Below are 17,676 nucleotides of genomic sequence, written 5' to 3' on the forward strand. Positions count from 1 at the left end.
GTAGTATTATTTACACTTAATTTGGTTTTAGGGTCGATTTTTGGTGAAATGCAGGAAAATTCACCTGGTATGCCTGTCAAATGATATACTGCCACCCTCTCACTATATATGCCTTGAACATCTCTTGCTGACACTATGGGTGTTCTAGCATATATTGCTCAGGTGAAAATGACACATAATGAAGAAGCTGGCATCTGAGTCTTGGAGTTCAGGTTGAACTATTTGCACATTGCAGAATAATTCAGGGATATACAGCAAGAAGTTCTCTCTACTAACATAAGTGATGAAGAACTCCCCCTTTATTATCTAGTGTTTAAAAAACACCACAATGTATAATGCACAACATACCAAACTGACATGAATCCTATAATCAGTCATTTGTATGGTTTTATTCTTGTTGAATACTGCCCTCTATATTCAAGATAATAACAATGTCTGACATGTTTACAATACAAAGCTTGTTATCAATAAATAATAACATATAATACACCCTTTACCAAGAACACTGAAACCTTTGCTGAAATGTAGAGAATATAATTCTACATTGCCTTTTGCAAAATGACCAATTTGTAAGTATATATTATAAAAACATTATGAGCAAATCATGCATGAAAAAGTTATCTCTTGTATGATAATATCAACATTTTTTAATTGAATCAGTGGGAAAGTGAACGATTTTTTACAACAAAAGAAAAATTCTAATTTGAATTTGACTAGGCCTTGCAAAATTTAAGCAAGTGAAGCTTACAATAACTTGGTCTGTAATTTGTTCATCAATCACTCTAAACACCTTTCACCAAAAATCTTCATTTGTTATTACCAAAAAGGCATGTTTTGTTTTAGAAAAATAGATACTTAACGTTGTTCAAATTTACAGAGTAGCTGTCGTCTGCTCCACAATTGTGTTAGATGTGACAAATGATTGCACAATTTATTATAATGGAATGCTGCTAGAAAATACTTGTTTACAATGGGACCATTTTCAAAATAATAATAATAATAATAATAATAATAATAATAATAATAATAATAATAATAAATAAATAAATAAATAAATAAATAAAATAAACAAAAATAATGATCATTATAATAAAAATGACATGGGGTCCAGGGGTCACCTAGGCCAATGGTATTTTGACTTCAAAAAAGGCGGAAATCTGCTAATGGTCAGAAAAATCTCATCCCTGTATAAAGATGTCTGATGAACATTTTAGGAGAATTCGGTGGCAAAATAGCAGCTGTGCAAGCTTGAATGTAGCTTCTGACCCCTGAAAACCATGAAAACCTACACAAAATTTTTGTTAGTCACATATTAAGTCATATTTTGTACCTAGTATTAGTAAGTAAAATTAAGCAGCGTTTACAGAACATGAATAATAGCAGGTATCTGATATCATAAGAGAGTCTGAGCAAATATCATGAAATTCAATATCAAGTAATTTGGCTATCTATCCAGAATAACGATAATTTTAATAAATCTTGGCCAACAGTTTTCTTGTTAATTAAAAAATTAAAGAAATTTCACCTGCCTGAAAGTTGATTTGAAAATGAAATAATACAAAAGGATATTTTTTTAAAGCAATGCCCATTTTCTGGAAGAATGGAAATTACGTAAAATGCTTTGTCAACTACTTAATACCTGTTAGCTCAAGAATTGATTATTAAACCAGTTCAGTCCCATACAGTATATGAGTTTAGAAATGTATAGTACATGTACATATATATATATTTTTTTTTTACATAAAATATTGTAATAATAAAATAATAGTCTTTACATATCAAAGAGACAAACAGATGAATATATTAAGACTGCAGTCATATATAAGGACCATTTGTCTTTCAAAAAACAAAGCAGAATGCTAATTCCAAATATCTTCTTTAGATAACTAATTTTCAGTAAATATTCAGTGTTATAAAAACAGCTCACAGAGATATATAGTTACCATCCTCCTCCCCTTTGTCCAGAAACGATCAAAACGTGTTTACTGCCTCCTTAATCCTAACCATGTTGTTGTCTCTTTCAGTTTCTTTCTTAAAGTTTTTATTTTTGTAACCTCGTCAAAGTTCTCAACCTCTTCAACAGTCTCAGACTACCTTGGTGCTCAAAAATTTGAAACCTTCTTTGACAAAGCTGTATATTACAAACTTTAAAGAACATTACACTTTGGTTACCATCTTCCCTTATGTTTAATCTTACTACAAACTATTAAACGAAATGCGTTCAGTCAATGTTGGTACTCGCAGCTACTTAATAGCCTGGTGGGTCTTGCGGTTTTTCTATCGAGTGATGAGGAGAAGCCGTTTCCACATTATTACTTGGCACTGGTTGGTCAATGTTTTCATATGGTCCCTTTTGGCCTAAAATCAAACGTGTGCTTTTTTATTTAATAGAATAAGAGATGTGTTATTGAGTTTTATATATTATTAATTGTATAAGTAGTTTATATTGATATAATCTAACAAAAATGAACTGGGTAGCCAGGTCAGCTAAATATTTAAAGGCATATTCAACACATTTTTAAATATCAATTTCCTACCAATAAGTTTGTTAGTTTAATTCCAATACCCAAGGTTAAAATAAAAAAAACTTAACGGTTAAAAACATAAATCTACATGTACACAACAAAAATAGAAACACAATGTCTCTGTCTTTCTCTGTGACACAAACATCCTCACACGCACAAACTCTCTCTCTCTCTCTCTCTCTCTCTCTCTCTCTCTCTCTCTCTCTCTCTCTCCCTCCTTACCTCCAAATCCTGGGAAGTTGGCAGCATCCAGGCCGGGGATGTTCAGGTCCCCCATGCTGCCCCCCCTCTCCTGGTACACCCTGTACAGCATGAAGCAGGTGAAAGGCTTAATCAACAGGTTCAGAATGGTCATACTGTGGGGATGTTAAGGTGAATTTTTTTTTCTTATTTTATCAAAAAAATAATAATGATAATAATGTAAAATATAGCATCACTTTTCTTTTCATTTCAGAGATGAATGTGGACTTTGACATAAAATATATCCTGTAAATTCAAGATCCAAGCAGCTCAAGCTCAAAAGAGGAGCACTCCCCCCCCCCCCCCCCCCCCAAGAAAAAAAATTAAATAAATAAACCTTCCTGGAATACTTTCCTCTCTAAAATTAAAATAAAAATCCATTTGATAATTTAATACAGTGTTCGTAACTACATGAGTCGTATCCATGAAAAGTCATATGTAGAAAACCTTAAGACCACTACAATAGTGTATGCATATTTTTTCAACTCAAATATTATCAAACAAAAGTTCAAATATCAAAGTCAGTGTTAACCCATGTTACACAAGATATCATGATGGAGCTGCAACAGATAATTTAATTCAACAACATCAGTTCCTTAAATTATTTTATTCTCCGACTTTTAAAGGATACCCCAGGGAAAACCTGTATGTGTTCTTCATTGTCCAATCTGAAATTATTAACTGAAATGTTTATATCAAAATTATTCATTTCATGATCATCATTTCACTTACTCAAAGATTCTTGTCTCATCTTTATTTTAATTCTCTATCTAGATATTATTTTAGTATATATACAGCCGCATTGCATGTTATAGCAAAATGTTGTAAACATCAACCAGATTGTTGAAACTAGTCCTCTTTTTCATGCATTGAAATTATCAAAATATGCAAAAAAATAAAAATAAAAAAAAAGACAACAAATGACTTGAAATTCTTAACTTATTCATTTTTAAGGCATCAGAAATTAACTCTCCACTTTTCTATGATCATATGATAGTTAAGAACTAAACCAAAAAGAAATATCTGGATAAAAAAAGGTTATTGATGTTGTTATCCAAAAAATACATGTGGCCTTAAATGTTGCTTAACGTTGCCAGTTGTTGGCACATTATCACATGTTAGTTGGGATTATCATGAATGGCCATCTTAATTGTGTTAGTTGTGATCATACTGTTATCATAATAAACTGTGTTAGCTAGGTGTTAAACACAGGAAAGGTACACTGTTACATATACTAGTACAGGACTTTTGCAGCAGATCTATTGTTTTAGTTTCATTTATATAAGGGAGTATTTCAACATCCCTTTTTATTGATATAATAAATGTTTCTGTTAACATCTAGTAACAAATATATAAACAACTGCATTAATAATTGAAAAAATTATTATTATTATTATTATTATTATTATTATTATTATTATTATTATTAAACTCCCTTACTATTATATGAAGCATTTTCATACACTGCCCTGGCTGCTGGTTCAAACAATCCCAGACACACTATATCCTGCAGTATGCTGAACATCATTAGCACCATCAGCTAAAGAAAGGCAAGACAGTATCATCAGATTAGTACATCATAAACACTGGCTCATCCAGGTTGTCAAGAAAGAGGAAATGGGGTGGGGCGGGGTGATCAAAAACTGCCCTGATATATTTGTACACTGAAATTGCCCCTGTGTACGGTTTTATCGTTATTTTGCCAAACTATAAGCAGGGGAAAAATAAACACATAAATAAATAAATAAACAAATAAATATATAATTGGTGTGCCTCCTTTCCCCTATAGCCCAAGCCTGGATCAGCCAGTGAGACAGGGATATATATTACAGTAGATATATATACAGGGATATATATATTATAGTAGAAATAACATAGAGTACATTCCCATAAACACCATAGATCTTCATGGATCGACCCAACTCTGCATAGATTCTTGCTGAGTGCAACCAGTTCACGTTGGAAACAAAAGGAGACATGTCATTCAATTAAGCTGATTGCACTAAGCAGGAGTCCCTGCAGAGTTGGGTTGATCCCTGTAGACAGATGGTGCCTTTATGGGAATGGGGTCATAGTCAGATCACAGCATGCATTTCAAGCTTGTTTGATCTGGGACTGCTTTCACAAAGAATTTCAATTTATGATAATTTTTAGACCAAAATTTTTGTCGGTTCTTTTGTGCAGCAAGCCCCAGAGAAGACCAAGGCTCACATCATCATTAATAATAAATTATTTACCAAGTGAAAACAACTTTTCCATAAATTATTGAATTTCACTTTTGGACACGGGAAACAAGAACATTTTTTATCATCCTCAACAATATTCAATTAATTCAAAAATTTTTCATTTATTAAAATTTTCCGCCAAAATTACACACACTCAAAGTGCCAAATGATGGTGAGCTTGGAGCTTAGCTATATGATCTGTATATGGAGCTTAGCTATATGGCCAATATAATTCTTAACTTCCACACTGAAATTCATATTACCTAAAAAGCATGCATAATTTTAAGGCCTGTTTCCATTTGAGATACATTGACCAAACTATTTCAGCTATTCTGACAAGATTTCCAACCATAGAAAGTCTGGATCTAAACTCATACTTACATCAATCAAATTGTGACTGGGGAAAAAAAGGTGTGTGTGTGTGTGTGTGTGTGTGGGGGGGGGGGGGGGGGGGGGGGGTGACATGAGCATAGGTTTCAGGAATAAAAAAAAAAAACAACTAAACATTAACAGTGGGACCAAATGTCTAACCTGTTAGAACCATCAGAATTGAAATACAAAACGGCCAAATTCCATGATTCCACAGAAAATGTTGGTCGGGCCTCCTATGGTTAGAAATAATCATCCCTGCAGCTGAGACAGTGTTATTACAGTCTGATGGAAACATGCCTGTCCATTTATCTTCGATGGTACCCTTATCTTACCCTTATACAAAGGTGTTTCATACAAGCTATCAGCGGCTGGTTGAAATATTCCTAAGAATATGATATCCATAAGAATACTCAACGTGTTCATGACAAAGTACTGTAAAACAAAAGTGGCAAAAATCATAAAACTCACATTCATGATTCTTAACTGAGATTCGATGTTACAGTTTTATGGTTATTTTTTTCATTCAGCACTGTAGGTCCCAAAAGCTGAAACTGCCTTTACCAAGCATTGATTTTACAAGCGTGTAAAGGCACAAACCTTTATTCTAAGGACCCATTCTTTTTCAATCCAGTTGAAGACTGAAATATATATTATATCACAACCCCCTATCTATAACTTTGTAAAACACATAAATTTAAATTACAAATGCTGGGGTAGCGCTAGCACTTTTTTTCACTTAGCCAGATCACCACATTTTTGTCAATTTGTTATCAAAATGGTTATAATTTGGCTAAAACAGCTCAAATCAAGCCCTTTTTCTTTAGCCAATTTAAGTCAGTTTTAGCATTTGACTAAATTGGTGAGTGTTAGCGCTACCCCAGAAATGCTTGGTATAAAATGATGTGCACAGCGTGCACCAAATAATATCCATTCCAAATGGATGAGGAATCTATTTCCCGGAAGTTTGCACAGACAGATTTGCATGCATTTGCAAGTGGAAGCACAAAAATCAATGTCATCTGCAAAGTATTGATTTTTAGACTATGGTTAGAACTGTGGCTGACATGCTTTCTGTGCATTTTCTAATGAATCCTGATAAAACAATGTTCTTCCGCCTTAATTCCAAGCCTTAATGTTCTGAATAATTGGAACTGCCACTACCAAGTCATAATGTATCTTCACCAAAACTGGATTTAAGTAAATACTGTAGTTATAATGCAATAACAATATAGACATTGATTTTTTATGATTCCCAAATTTTCCTCAATGACAGATTGAGTCATTACCATATGGTATTCAATATATATATATATATATATATATATATATATATATATATATATATATATATATATGTATATATATATATATATATATATATATATATATAACTGGGACCCTCGAAGCACCTCACTGTCATGCCACTAGGCAGTATAACCATGCTGTCATTATAGCTATAATTACTTTAACAGCCTAGTGACCTGTTTCAAAAAAGATCTTTTACCAGTAAGTTTTTGGGCTTAGCTAGCTTAGACTAGTAAACCTGGACAGCAAACTACTAGTACTTAAAAAAGACTTATATTTATTTGTTTGTTTATTTATTTTTTGAAACAGGCCCTGGACATGCACAACCAATACAGTAACATAAATACATATTACAGTTCAACCTTACCAATAATACTGCCTCTATGGACTCTGTATTTATAATAGCCAGAACCCCAACAAATGTTAGCCCCAAATTCATATACTGATATGATGGAGACTGGAAGTCCACTAGTAGCGCCCTGAAAGCACAGCATATACCCAAAAAGCATTAATACCAGCCCTAAGCACACACATACACATATACTAATATGCTCCAAACTGCTGCACCCTGAGATGGACAGCACAATTCTTCTTTTGTTAGTCCCCAAGCTGTTATAATATATACTGGGTAAAATGGAGACTGGAACATGGTTAAAATATTGAATGCACCCTGAAAAACACTGCATGGATATAATATGTAGCAATTTGCAAAATATAAGGTATGTTTAATATACAAGTGAGCACTAAGTAACCCATTATGCGTTCCTACAAAAGCATCAAGTTCATTGTATGACCCATCTAACACCTAACATGTTCTCCTGCTGGGTTACTGGCAAGCAGAATGGTCCCATGCTGGGTCAATGGCAGACAGAAAGATCCCATGCTGGGTTACTGGCAAGCAGAATGGTCCCATGCTGGGTCAATGGCAGACAGAAAGGTCCCATGCTAGGTTACTGGCAGGCAGTATGGCCTCATGCTGGGTCTGGCAGCTAAAATGGTCCCTTGCTAGCTCACTGGCAGACAGAAAGGTCCCATGCTAGGTTACTGGCAGGCAGAATGGCCTCATGCTGGGTCACTGGCAGGCAGAATGGTCCTATGGTCACTGGCAGCCAGAATGGTCCCATGCTGGGTCACTGGCTGACAGAAAGGTCCCATGCTAGGTTACTGGCAGGCAGAATGGCCTCATGCTGGGTCACTGGCAGGCAGAATGGTCCTATGGTCACTGGCAGCCAGAATGGTCCCATGCTGGGTCACTGACAGGCAGAATGGTCCTATGGTCACTGGCAGGCAGCATGGTCCCATGCTAGATGACTGGCAGGCAGAATGGTCCCATGCTGGTCACTGGCAGACCGCATGGTCCCATGCTAGATCACTGGCAGGCAGAATGCTCTCTTGCTGGGTCACTGACAGACAGAATGGTCCCAGGCAGAGAGAATGATCCAATGCTAGGCCACCACAAGATTATCTAACATTATTCCAATCAACTGTTCCATGCATTTAGTAAATATATATTTTGTTTTCTGCATGCAAGCCTGCCACCCCAGTCTACTGCAATCTGAACTCACCAAATGTATGGCTTCTACAGACTTATAAAATATTATTGCCATGCTCCCAACAACTCCCATTACCATATTCATATAGTAATAGGAATCGGGGAGGTAGTCTTCGGCCATTGTGGCCCTGAAAATAGATCATGGTTTGTAAACAGAAATAATGTACAGAATGTAGGTCAATGAATGAATGAAAATAATGTGTTGAAACACGATCAATTATCTGAAATAGAAATTATGTCAAGATTACCAACAATTTCCATTGCCATCTTTCATATATATATTATAACTAGAAAAGCACTCCGAGACCTCCGCCAAGGCAGCAATTTTTGATTATTATTGATTGAAAAATATTGATTGATTATTGATCCGGATCACCACCATAACTAATCATCTCTTCCTTGGCCCACTTCTGACAGTTCCTAAAAATTTCATCAAAATCTGTCCATAACTTTTTGAGTTATATTGATGACAGACAGACAAACAAACAAACAAACAAACAGGGGTGAAAACATAACCTCCTTCAGGAGCAGATCCAGAGATATTTTCTGACAGTATTCCAAATTTTCTTTGTTGATACATCCTCCATTTCTGATGGTGTCCAACAGAAAAAAAAATTGATACCCGTCAATGTAAACTTTAAAATCTGACCGTCTTCCAGAAGACCCAGAAGATGGTCTCAATCTGCCCCTGACCTCCTTGGCGGAGGTAAAAATCTGAGAGATGGTCCGGTGGCTGTCACGATGACTCTGAATTAACAGATAGGTCAGCAAGTATCTCGTTTATCATTTCAAGTCACATATAAATACAGAATTATTCACTGACATGGCAAAAGCATTAGTTAGTTCTTAGAATGACTTGATTTGGACTGAGAAAGAAATTTTTCTCCCAAATTTGCCTGAAATTGAGATCATGTCCCCAACTCTTTGGTCCCATTGAAGAAATAAGCTACAAATATGATGTCTCAGATGAAATTAAACATGTCTAAATTAATGAAATGGGAATATGTAAAGAAACTAATGTAATAGTATATATCATTATAATAAGAAATATGTTATTGAATAGATGTTTATCACAATAATATAAAACATTTTCTAAATTAATTTTTATAAATGATATTCAGACCTCTGGTTGGTTTGATAAATTTGTGGATTTTGACTAAAACCATGCTGGATTTGTCAACTTTTGTAAAATCAGAAAAAAATGAACAGAACAATTATATAAAACTTATTAATATATCATGACATACAATTAAAGGTCCCACTTACCATGTTGTAAGGATAAAATGGACAATCACAACAACCTGAAATAAAAGAAAATTGTATGAGTAAAGAAATCTTCTTATCCCTTCAACATCATTCTGATATTTATCTACATATTAACACAAATTTTCCATAGAGAAAAGATTATGAAAATTCTCCAAATTCATGAATTATTGAACTTGATGTTCTATTCTATTTTTAATTTTAAATTCATAAATTTTAATCACTGACCAGTCATTTAGATTGACATTTATCTTTACTGAGAAAATGTAACTTTGGAAAGTTTTTCAAAAGTGTACAGTATACCTTTTACATGATATTAATCAAGACCAGTTCAATGTCAAGATGATGAAAAAAAAGAAAAAATTACCAAAACACAATGACTATAATTCTTCAAATATGTCTTGGTAAAGCAGCTGTTTGATTAATATCTTCAAAGTAAAGGGTCTGAACTTGATAACTTTATAATAAATCATAAATTATAATATGTCAAAAAGTCAAAGGATTATAGTCTGACTGGTCATACGTTAGTTTAATATGGTCGTATATAATATCCTGACACTTCCCTCGAGGTTACAGACAAAAATTGGATAAATTTGTTTTTAAAAAATGCTGTCTGGGTCCAACCATGTTACGATTATCCTGAACAATAAATTATAACAGTGTAAAGCAGTGCCAAGGATTCAGTACTCTATGTCATGGGATTAAAATAGCCCACACAGTCAGGCTACAACCCAGAACTTGATGATTCCACTTAAAAGGCAGTTCCAATCATGCCAAGTCATCCACCTAAATGACACTTTAGCATGCTGGATGCCATCTATGATGCTCTGCTTGCCTTTTACACTTCATTTTTTACTTCCTACACCATAAAAAAGCCTAATAGAAAAATTCACTTATCAGAAGAATTAATTTATCTCCAAGGTAACTATTATAATTACAACATGTAAAATAGAATACCCTGTATGTACCTAGTTTTACCTTCAACCTTCTTTGTATTTGAATAATAAGCTGTAACTAGGCACTCTTCAGGTCATTTAACGACAGATTAGCCACTTTACTGTGTGTGCTTTTTTTCTTTTTAATCAGATTTGGCCAAAATTTTGAGAAGTGTTTATTTTTAACATTTAATCCCCTAATGCTTTATCTTTGCAGATATTGTTCTTTATAGATTAGATGCAGTTTTAATTTAATTTATTAATTTCTTAAACAAAATCAACATGGTGATTATGGCAAATCTTCAAAAAGAAACTTACCTTTTGAAAAGAATGATGAAATTAACAAAACATAATAACCATCACTTTTTAATACATCAATGGTAAAGCAGCCGTTAATTTTTTTTAACCAAAGGTTTGAACTTGAAAACTTCATAATAAATCATAAAGTAAAACATGAGAAAGGATAATATACTGTCTGGTCATGTGTTAGTTTAATATGGCCATATATCATATCCTGTCACCCCCTCAAGGTTACAGACAAAAATCTGATTTCTGATTTAAATTGAAAAAAGTGCGTTATCTAGATGTGTTTTGTGAACTTGTTCTTCAACCTTCTGATGTTTATATTTTTTCTCTTGTGATGTTATTTCAGGTATTATGTGACTGTATATCACAAAAGATGCATCGCTACATATGCATGATAGATTTTATTCACATAAGACTGAAACAAAAAAAAAGTAAAAACGGGCCTAGCTAGCAAAAGAATACTCATCATGGCACTGTATTTTCTTGCTGACTCAAAAGACACTGCATCAAATGACAGGCAAATAAACAGAAGCATGTCCTAAGCACTGCAAGCAGTCCATGTGATATCTGTATTTTGCTTAGGTCATTCTTACAGTTAAAACCACTGCAAATGCAGAGAGCATTTCATGAATTGTGGGCAGTCTAATGCACTCTTCTTCAACCACCTTGATGGGCAAAAATAATGATAAAGATTTCTATGATGCTAACAACTAAAATCTCCAAAATTAAAGGGGAGAGTTACCGTGCCTTGAGCTGCACCTCTTGATGACTTTACTTTAAGACTGCCCCTACTGTACTTTATATTACAAGGACAAACAAAATGAGTAAATTGAGAATTCTACAGTAGTATACAGTAGCCGGGGCTAAGACACAATCAAATACCAGTCTGCGGTAGCATCAGTCACATTCATCCTTCACATACAATTACTAGTCTGACAATGTCATTTTCAGTAATAAAACAATTTCGGGTCTTCATGCACAATCAACCTTTAAATGCAGCTTCTACATGATGCATGAATATATATAATCACTAGAGTGACCAAGTCAAATAATGCAGAAATAAATCTGCAAGACTTTGTAACGTTATGACATATATGATTTGTTCTGATTGTGACGCTTTTAAAAAGGTTAACCCGGTTGAAATGGCCAAAGCAAAATACGGCAATACGCCCAAATGTATTAAACTAAACACTTACTAGCATTCATACATCAATATGTCTGTGTAGGCTATATATTGCATCTCACCTTTAATGTCAATTGCGGTGTATTCATCTTCGTTTTCCTGTTGAATTTATCCTGGTTTATTTTTATTCGTCCTCAGCGAGCTGCACTTGTCACTGCCTTGTGACTGACTGACCTCGAGCAGAAGAACACTTCCGGATCAAGGTTACCCTATTCTGCACAATCCGTTAGAATTTATTTCTCCATTATAAATTCATTTCACAAATTCAAAGGGTACAATATGACATAAATGTGCTATTTTATCTTTTTGTAAGTTTATTAGTCACTTTAATTTGTTTTTTTCTTATAAAACCGACAAAGAGGGTTGAATGTGGTAACAAGATGGCTGCTTCCATGTAGCAGAACGTTGTCGATGCACTGATTCATTTTCACCACAAAAGGCTTAACCATAGACTCTTATGCAAGGTGTATTGTCATAAGAGGTAATGTTGGTTGAACAATTTACCTTATCGTGATTTTGCTATTCGTGACAGGCATCCCATGCTCTCTTTAAATCGGAATTGCGGAGTTTTATTTTACCTGTTGGTGTGCCTGTTGGTGGTGGGGGTGTCACAAACATTTGTTAAATTTAATGTGTTCGTCAAAATTAGATCAGAACTGATTGAGTCTCAAAATAGTGGTGCAGAAACTTTAAGCGCATTCATAATCATATATTGAATTTGAGAAGGAGCACGAAGTTTCATGCGTCAGCATTTCTATTTGCCGTACGGTGTCTGGTACGCACGCTTTGTGCCAACGCATGGAAGGTGCCTCAAACTAAAATGTTGGTCAGCTATTGAATTTATGCAGGGACTCTCAAATCTCTCAAAACTTACGTTACTTACGCACACAGCTGAAAAGCCAACTAGTCTTGCTGTTGACAGAGCTGTGAATTTCAGGATATGCTTACATTAGTCTACTCATCTAACAGTGAGATACACGTGTACAGTACACTGCTGTGAAATCACGATATACCCATGGAAAAAAGCCATTGATGGACTTCTAAATGCGTAAAAAAGTTCAAATAATGATGCAACATATACTCCCATCAGGAAATAAACTGCAGTGGAAGTTGGTTGAATCATGTGATTTTTCAAAAGTTTGCTTTAGGAAAGGAAACAATTCCTGACGTATGCACTCAGCAGTCCATCCATGTTTGTCTTAAACAGCTGTATGGATTTATGGTGCAAGGGCGGATTTAGGCAGTCTTATGGGTCTTCCGGAAGATGGTCAGATTTTCAAGTTAACATTGATGGGTATCTAATTTTTTCTGTCCGAAGACGGTCAAAAATGGAGGATGGATCATCAAAGATAATTTAGAAGACTGTAAGAAAATATCTCTGGATCTGCCCCTGTGGTGGTATCTCTGGTATATGAGAAGATTAATCTTACCTTGTTCAAAGCTTTGTTGATGACAAGATTGGTTTTCAGCAATGTATGACTTGAGGGGGTGAGAGGTTTACAACCAAAGAAGTTGAGAGCCCCAGCATCACAGTGGACATGTTAGCTGGCTGTCATTTCACAGTTATAGACACCTATCTTTCATGTTTTAACACAAATGTTTCATATCAGAGACCTTAAATAGTAATGTGAACCCATGAAAGTTCATACTACAGTACATTGTGAGCTGAGGCTATTGTAAGGGACCTTTTTTTTTTTTTTTTTTTTTTTTGTAATCTAATTAGTTGAAAATCTTGAAAGTTTATTGTAAAAACATCTAAAAATTAATCTGTTAACTTTAAAAAGCAGAGACACCAGGTTTTTCAAAACAATAATAATTATAATAATAAAAGAAAGAAAAAATTATTTATGCTAGGTTGGGTGAGGGAAGGAGGTCATACTAAAAAATTACACATTTTCTTTCGTACTGAATTAGATACACTGTCACAGAATTTCAAATGTATTTCTCTCCATTTTTTAAATGCCAGGATAACCAACAGGATGGCAGCCAGTAGAATGTGTGTGCAAAGCCTCAGGGTGACCTGTAGAACAAGTAACATACAAGGTGAGGTATTAGAGACCATTCCCACAGACATTTAGATCAATCTATCCTCCTGGGAAGTCTCACTAGATTGCTGTCAGCTTAACCCGCTTAAATGTCTGTCCCGCCTACTAAAAGCTGTAAGGGGGTAATAAAGTGTTGTGCACACTCAGCTCCCGGAAGCTGACAGCAATTTAGCGTGGCCCCCAGGGATGGATCGATCTAAATCTGTGGGAACCCAGTCTTACACACACTGGTGGGCATCATCCACTTTTATCAACCTTTTCTCAAGTCTATAAAGAGTAGACTCTTTCCAGACCCCCCCCTTCAGACAGTATGAGCTTAAGATGAAGACCTTGGACAGCAATTTAGCTCATTTTTTATTGTTTTTTAAAAGCATACAGAGGGCATTTAACTTCCCCCCCCCCTCCCAAACCAATGGTTCACATTGTAGACCCTTGGAAATGTTAATACAAATGGATGATCCCTGTAAATATATATCTGCATACAATTTTTTTGTTGTTGTTGTAGCAATGGACTGTCAACATTAAATCTATAATATTTTCTAAGTAACATCAATGTAATATACTTGTAAATGTTATGACTGTTACAATAATCTTTGCAGTGCTTGATCTCTCACCTAGTGCTTGATTAACTTTACTCCATCTATGCTGACATTCACAAAACAAATACAGAAACCATATTACCACCCTTTTGCAGGAATGTTTTAAAACTTCTGTACAAAGATTTTAATTGCTTAAAATGTTTCTAGCTTTTCTAGATAATTTTATCTGTAAACAGCACTGAGACGGTAGTGTAGTGCGATTTTAAGAAATAAATATTATTTTTTTTTTTCTCTTCTAATTCAGCATTGGTCCAAATACAACCACCTACCATTGCAAATGGGAACTATTCAGCATCATTTCAACAGCTAGGATTTGGTGCCAAGGGCAATAGTAAGCCAACAGCTGTAACTTTAGGACAGAGCACGGCATTTAAACTGCCATCACTGGACAGCAACAAGTTTTACAAAATAGGTATATTAGATCACCATCAACCCAGTTGGTATGAGTTCCCTACTTTAGCTCATATGGGGTCTGTCTTGGAGAAAGAGGCTCCACCTTTAAATGAAAACGACTTTAAAGGTGATCCCATGCCTGATGAGGCAACTGTAAGAAAGGAAGCCAAAAGAATTCAGAAAATACGCAAACGCAGGATAAGAGGTCTCCATTTTAAAAAGAAAAGGAAAAAGAATGGAAGTATAGTTCGTGCTTTACGGATCAGGAAGCGAGAAAAGCAGGCAGCAAAAATGAAGGAAGAGTTTGCAGCCATTTTGGAGTCGGCAGAAAGGTTTGACCCGTGGGGAGAATTGCAAATGAAAACTAAAGACTTCAAGAGACTTAGGGTAAAGATGCCGTCTGCTTATAAGGATCTTTATAAAAGGATTCATCAAGTTAGATTACAATGATGACACTGGGCGTAACGCAGATTGGAAAGGCACTAAACAAACGACCAACCCCCCATAAAAGGCTTATCATCATAATTGTCAAAGTTTGGTTCTTTAAAATTGATTGACCTTTGTGTCACTTATCTGAAAGAAAAAGCATTTTTCTCAAATTATTGCACTGTGTTGATTAAATTGTACTTGTATATCTCAGTGAAAAATATTAAATTGTAGGGCTTTCGTTTGTATCATACATTTTGAATTAATTTTGAAGACACTCACAATAGGAAAATGGTGAACATGTTGTTTCTCTGTCTTTATAACCCTAGCAGGGCAAATGTCTAATGATTTCTCAACTAAAATTTCTTTTTATGAAATAAAACACTGAAGAATATATTCATGATATTGTTATTCAGAACTGAGACAGAGGCTGTTAAGCAGCTCGTGCTTTGCATCATTTTTGAGTTCCGGTGATAGGTTGTAACACTATTTACCCTCAAGTTGTGACTAATGATTGTGTTATAATGTCTGTCCAGTCATTTTTCACCTAATGTTCTTTGGCTCAGTGTCTATATTCAAAGCACTTTCCAGACAATCGAAAAAAAAAAAATATATATACGACCAGTGTCCCTTTAAATGCCAAACCAAATTTTTTAGGATTCTAGGACAATTCCCCCCTGGACAATCCCCCCCCCCCCCCCCGGGCTATTCCCCTGGACAATCCCCCCCCCCCAAGAAATATATATTTATATACAAATATAAAGTAGAAAGTGTAAAGTTTAAAACATTTCATCCATTTTATTAATATTTTTAGTGTGATAGTACAACTTCATCATGAAACAAATTATTTTATAACAAATTCCCTTTTCATGGAGTACAAGTACAGGAAAATTTATTAAATATCTAATCGAAGTATAACCACCTATCCTTCAGGTAAAGGTAGAGTAAACAGATGAACAGGTAAAAAGATATTTTATGAATATTTTTAGTGTGGCGAGTGGTGGTAGTGGTCAAGCAATTAAATGTGATAAATAGACGAAGGGATACCTGGAAAAACGAGAAAATCTGTTTACCCCACCTGTCCCTAGAGATGCACCTTGATTAAAGACTTAATCAAGGGGGGAGTAATAAAGCAATTAAAAGTAACAGGTAATTCATCAAAGGGCTACCTGGATTAGTGAGATCATCTGTTTAGTCCTCCTTTACCTGGAGATATACTTTGATCATATTTTTAATATAATGTTCTGTACTTCTATCTTGAAATTTTTATGTACTTGTACACCATAAAAATAATTTGTTTAATAAAATTAATATTATCTATCCTCAAGTTGCATCATCACACTAAAAAATATTAAGAAAATGGATGAAAAGATTTGAACTTTGTACTATTTACTTTATAAATATTTATTCTTCGGGGGGGGGGGGAATCGTCCGGGGGGGATTTGTCCTGATACCATTTTTTAGTTTACTTGAATTTACTGAGAATAGCATTGTTTGGTTAAAAAAAGAGAAAATCTGCGTGATTGGATTGTTTTTACTTTTTTGTATGCTTTTAGTTTCATTTTTAATGTAGCTCATCTTTTTATTTCTTTATTGATATTATAAGGTGTCTATGTAAGAGATTTGTTTTTTACATGGATTACTAGACACACGGTCTTTCAAAAACTAATGAAATATTTCCCAAAGTGTTTCAAATAAGAATATTTTGGGATATAACCATAAAAAGCCTTAAACATTTTTGAGGACGGAAAATTTTGAAGACACTCGACATGCGAGTAAATAGAATATCTGTGCATTAGTGTTTTCTCTGGTCCTGGCCATTTACGTGGAGAGCATTTGATGACAGACAGACAGACAGACAGACAATATGCTGCCGTATGTGATGAACGATTGACAAGATATACGAAGAAACAGGCAATTAAATAAAAAGTTTGAAAAATATTTCTTTTATATACGTATGAGGTGATAATGTAGTGTGTTCGTCTCTTTCCGTTTGTTTTCGTGTATGTCCGTTTATCTATATAACACGCCCTTTCTCATTTTGCGGCACATTTGCCTTCTCACGTGTGTTGCATACACTTACAGGTTGACTTGATTGGTTTGTTAGTTATGTTATTTAAAAGTTAAGTTATTATAAGTATATTTTTCAGGTTTCCCGTGTGTCGCATACACTTACAGGTCTGATGAATATACCGTCAGTTATTTGAAACACACGTTCTTGAGTCATTCACAAGTCACAGTTACTACTGTTAGTATTGTTTATTATATATATATATATATATATATATATATATATATATATATATA

The 17,676-nt window shown here is 34.6% G+C and overlaps 2 protein-coding genes and 1 long non-coding RNA gene across 6 annotated transcripts; 2 read left to right on the top strand and 1 right to left on the bottom strand.

Annotated features, from left to right (window-relative positions):
* Positions 1-369: 369 nt before the first annotated feature.
* Positions 370-12,134, bottom strand: LOC106161233 (type-1 angiotensin II receptor-associated protein-like). Of its 4 annotated transcripts, none has more exons than XM_013538130.2 (7): positions 11,969-12,134; positions 9,486-9,520; positions 8,233-8,347; positions 5,695-5,794; positions 3,397-3,433; positions 2,748-2,881; positions 370-2,358 (listed from the first exon to the last, which is right to left on the bottom strand). In XM_013538130.2, exons 1-7 carry the CDS (start codon positions 11,993-11,995, stop codon positions 2,249-2,251), a joined length of 558 nt encoding a protein of 185 aa, XP_013393584.2. In that variant the 5' UTR covers positions 11,996-12,134; the 3' UTR covers positions 370-2,248. The 4 variants fall into 4 exon arrangements, with proteins under 4 accessions (XP_013393584.2, XP_013393585.2, XP_013393586.2 ...); XM_013538131.2 differs by lacking the exons at positions 5,695-5,794; positions 8,233-8,347 and adding exons at positions 4,206-4,305; positions 7,035-7,146 and having other exon boundaries at positions 11,969-12,133; XM_013538132.2 differs by lacking the exon at positions 8,233-8,347 and adding an exon at positions 7,035-7,146 and having other exon boundaries at positions 11,969-12,133.
* Positions 7,283-8,050, top strand: LOC147759853 (uncharacterized). The gene is made up of 2 exons (XR_015331024.1): positions 7,283-7,554; positions 7,617-8,050. It is a non-coding gene; the product is annotated as an uncharacterized LOC147759853 (long non-coding RNA).
* Positions 12,135-12,244: 110 nt separating the features above from the next.
* LOC106161232 (uncharacterized) lies at positions 12,245-15,763 on the top strand. Its single transcript, XM_013538128.2, has 3 exons — positions 12,245-12,387; positions 13,873-13,949; positions 14,795-15,763. Exons 2-3 carry the CDS (start codon positions 13,886-13,888, stop codon positions 15,391-15,393), a joined length of 663 nt encoding a protein of 220 aa, XP_013393582.2. The 5' UTR covers positions 12,245-12,387; positions 13,873-13,885; the 3' UTR covers positions 15,394-15,763.
* Positions 15,764-17,676: the final 1,913 nt, after the last annotated feature.

This window comes from Lingula anatina, chromosome 9 (assembly GCF_051362555.1).
Source record: "Lingula anatina isolate TDL-2025a chromosome 9, LinAna3.0, whole genome shotgun sequence".
NCBI classification, from domain to species: Eukaryota; Metazoa; Brachiopoda; class Lingulata; order Lingulida; family Lingulidae; genus Lingula; species Lingula anatina.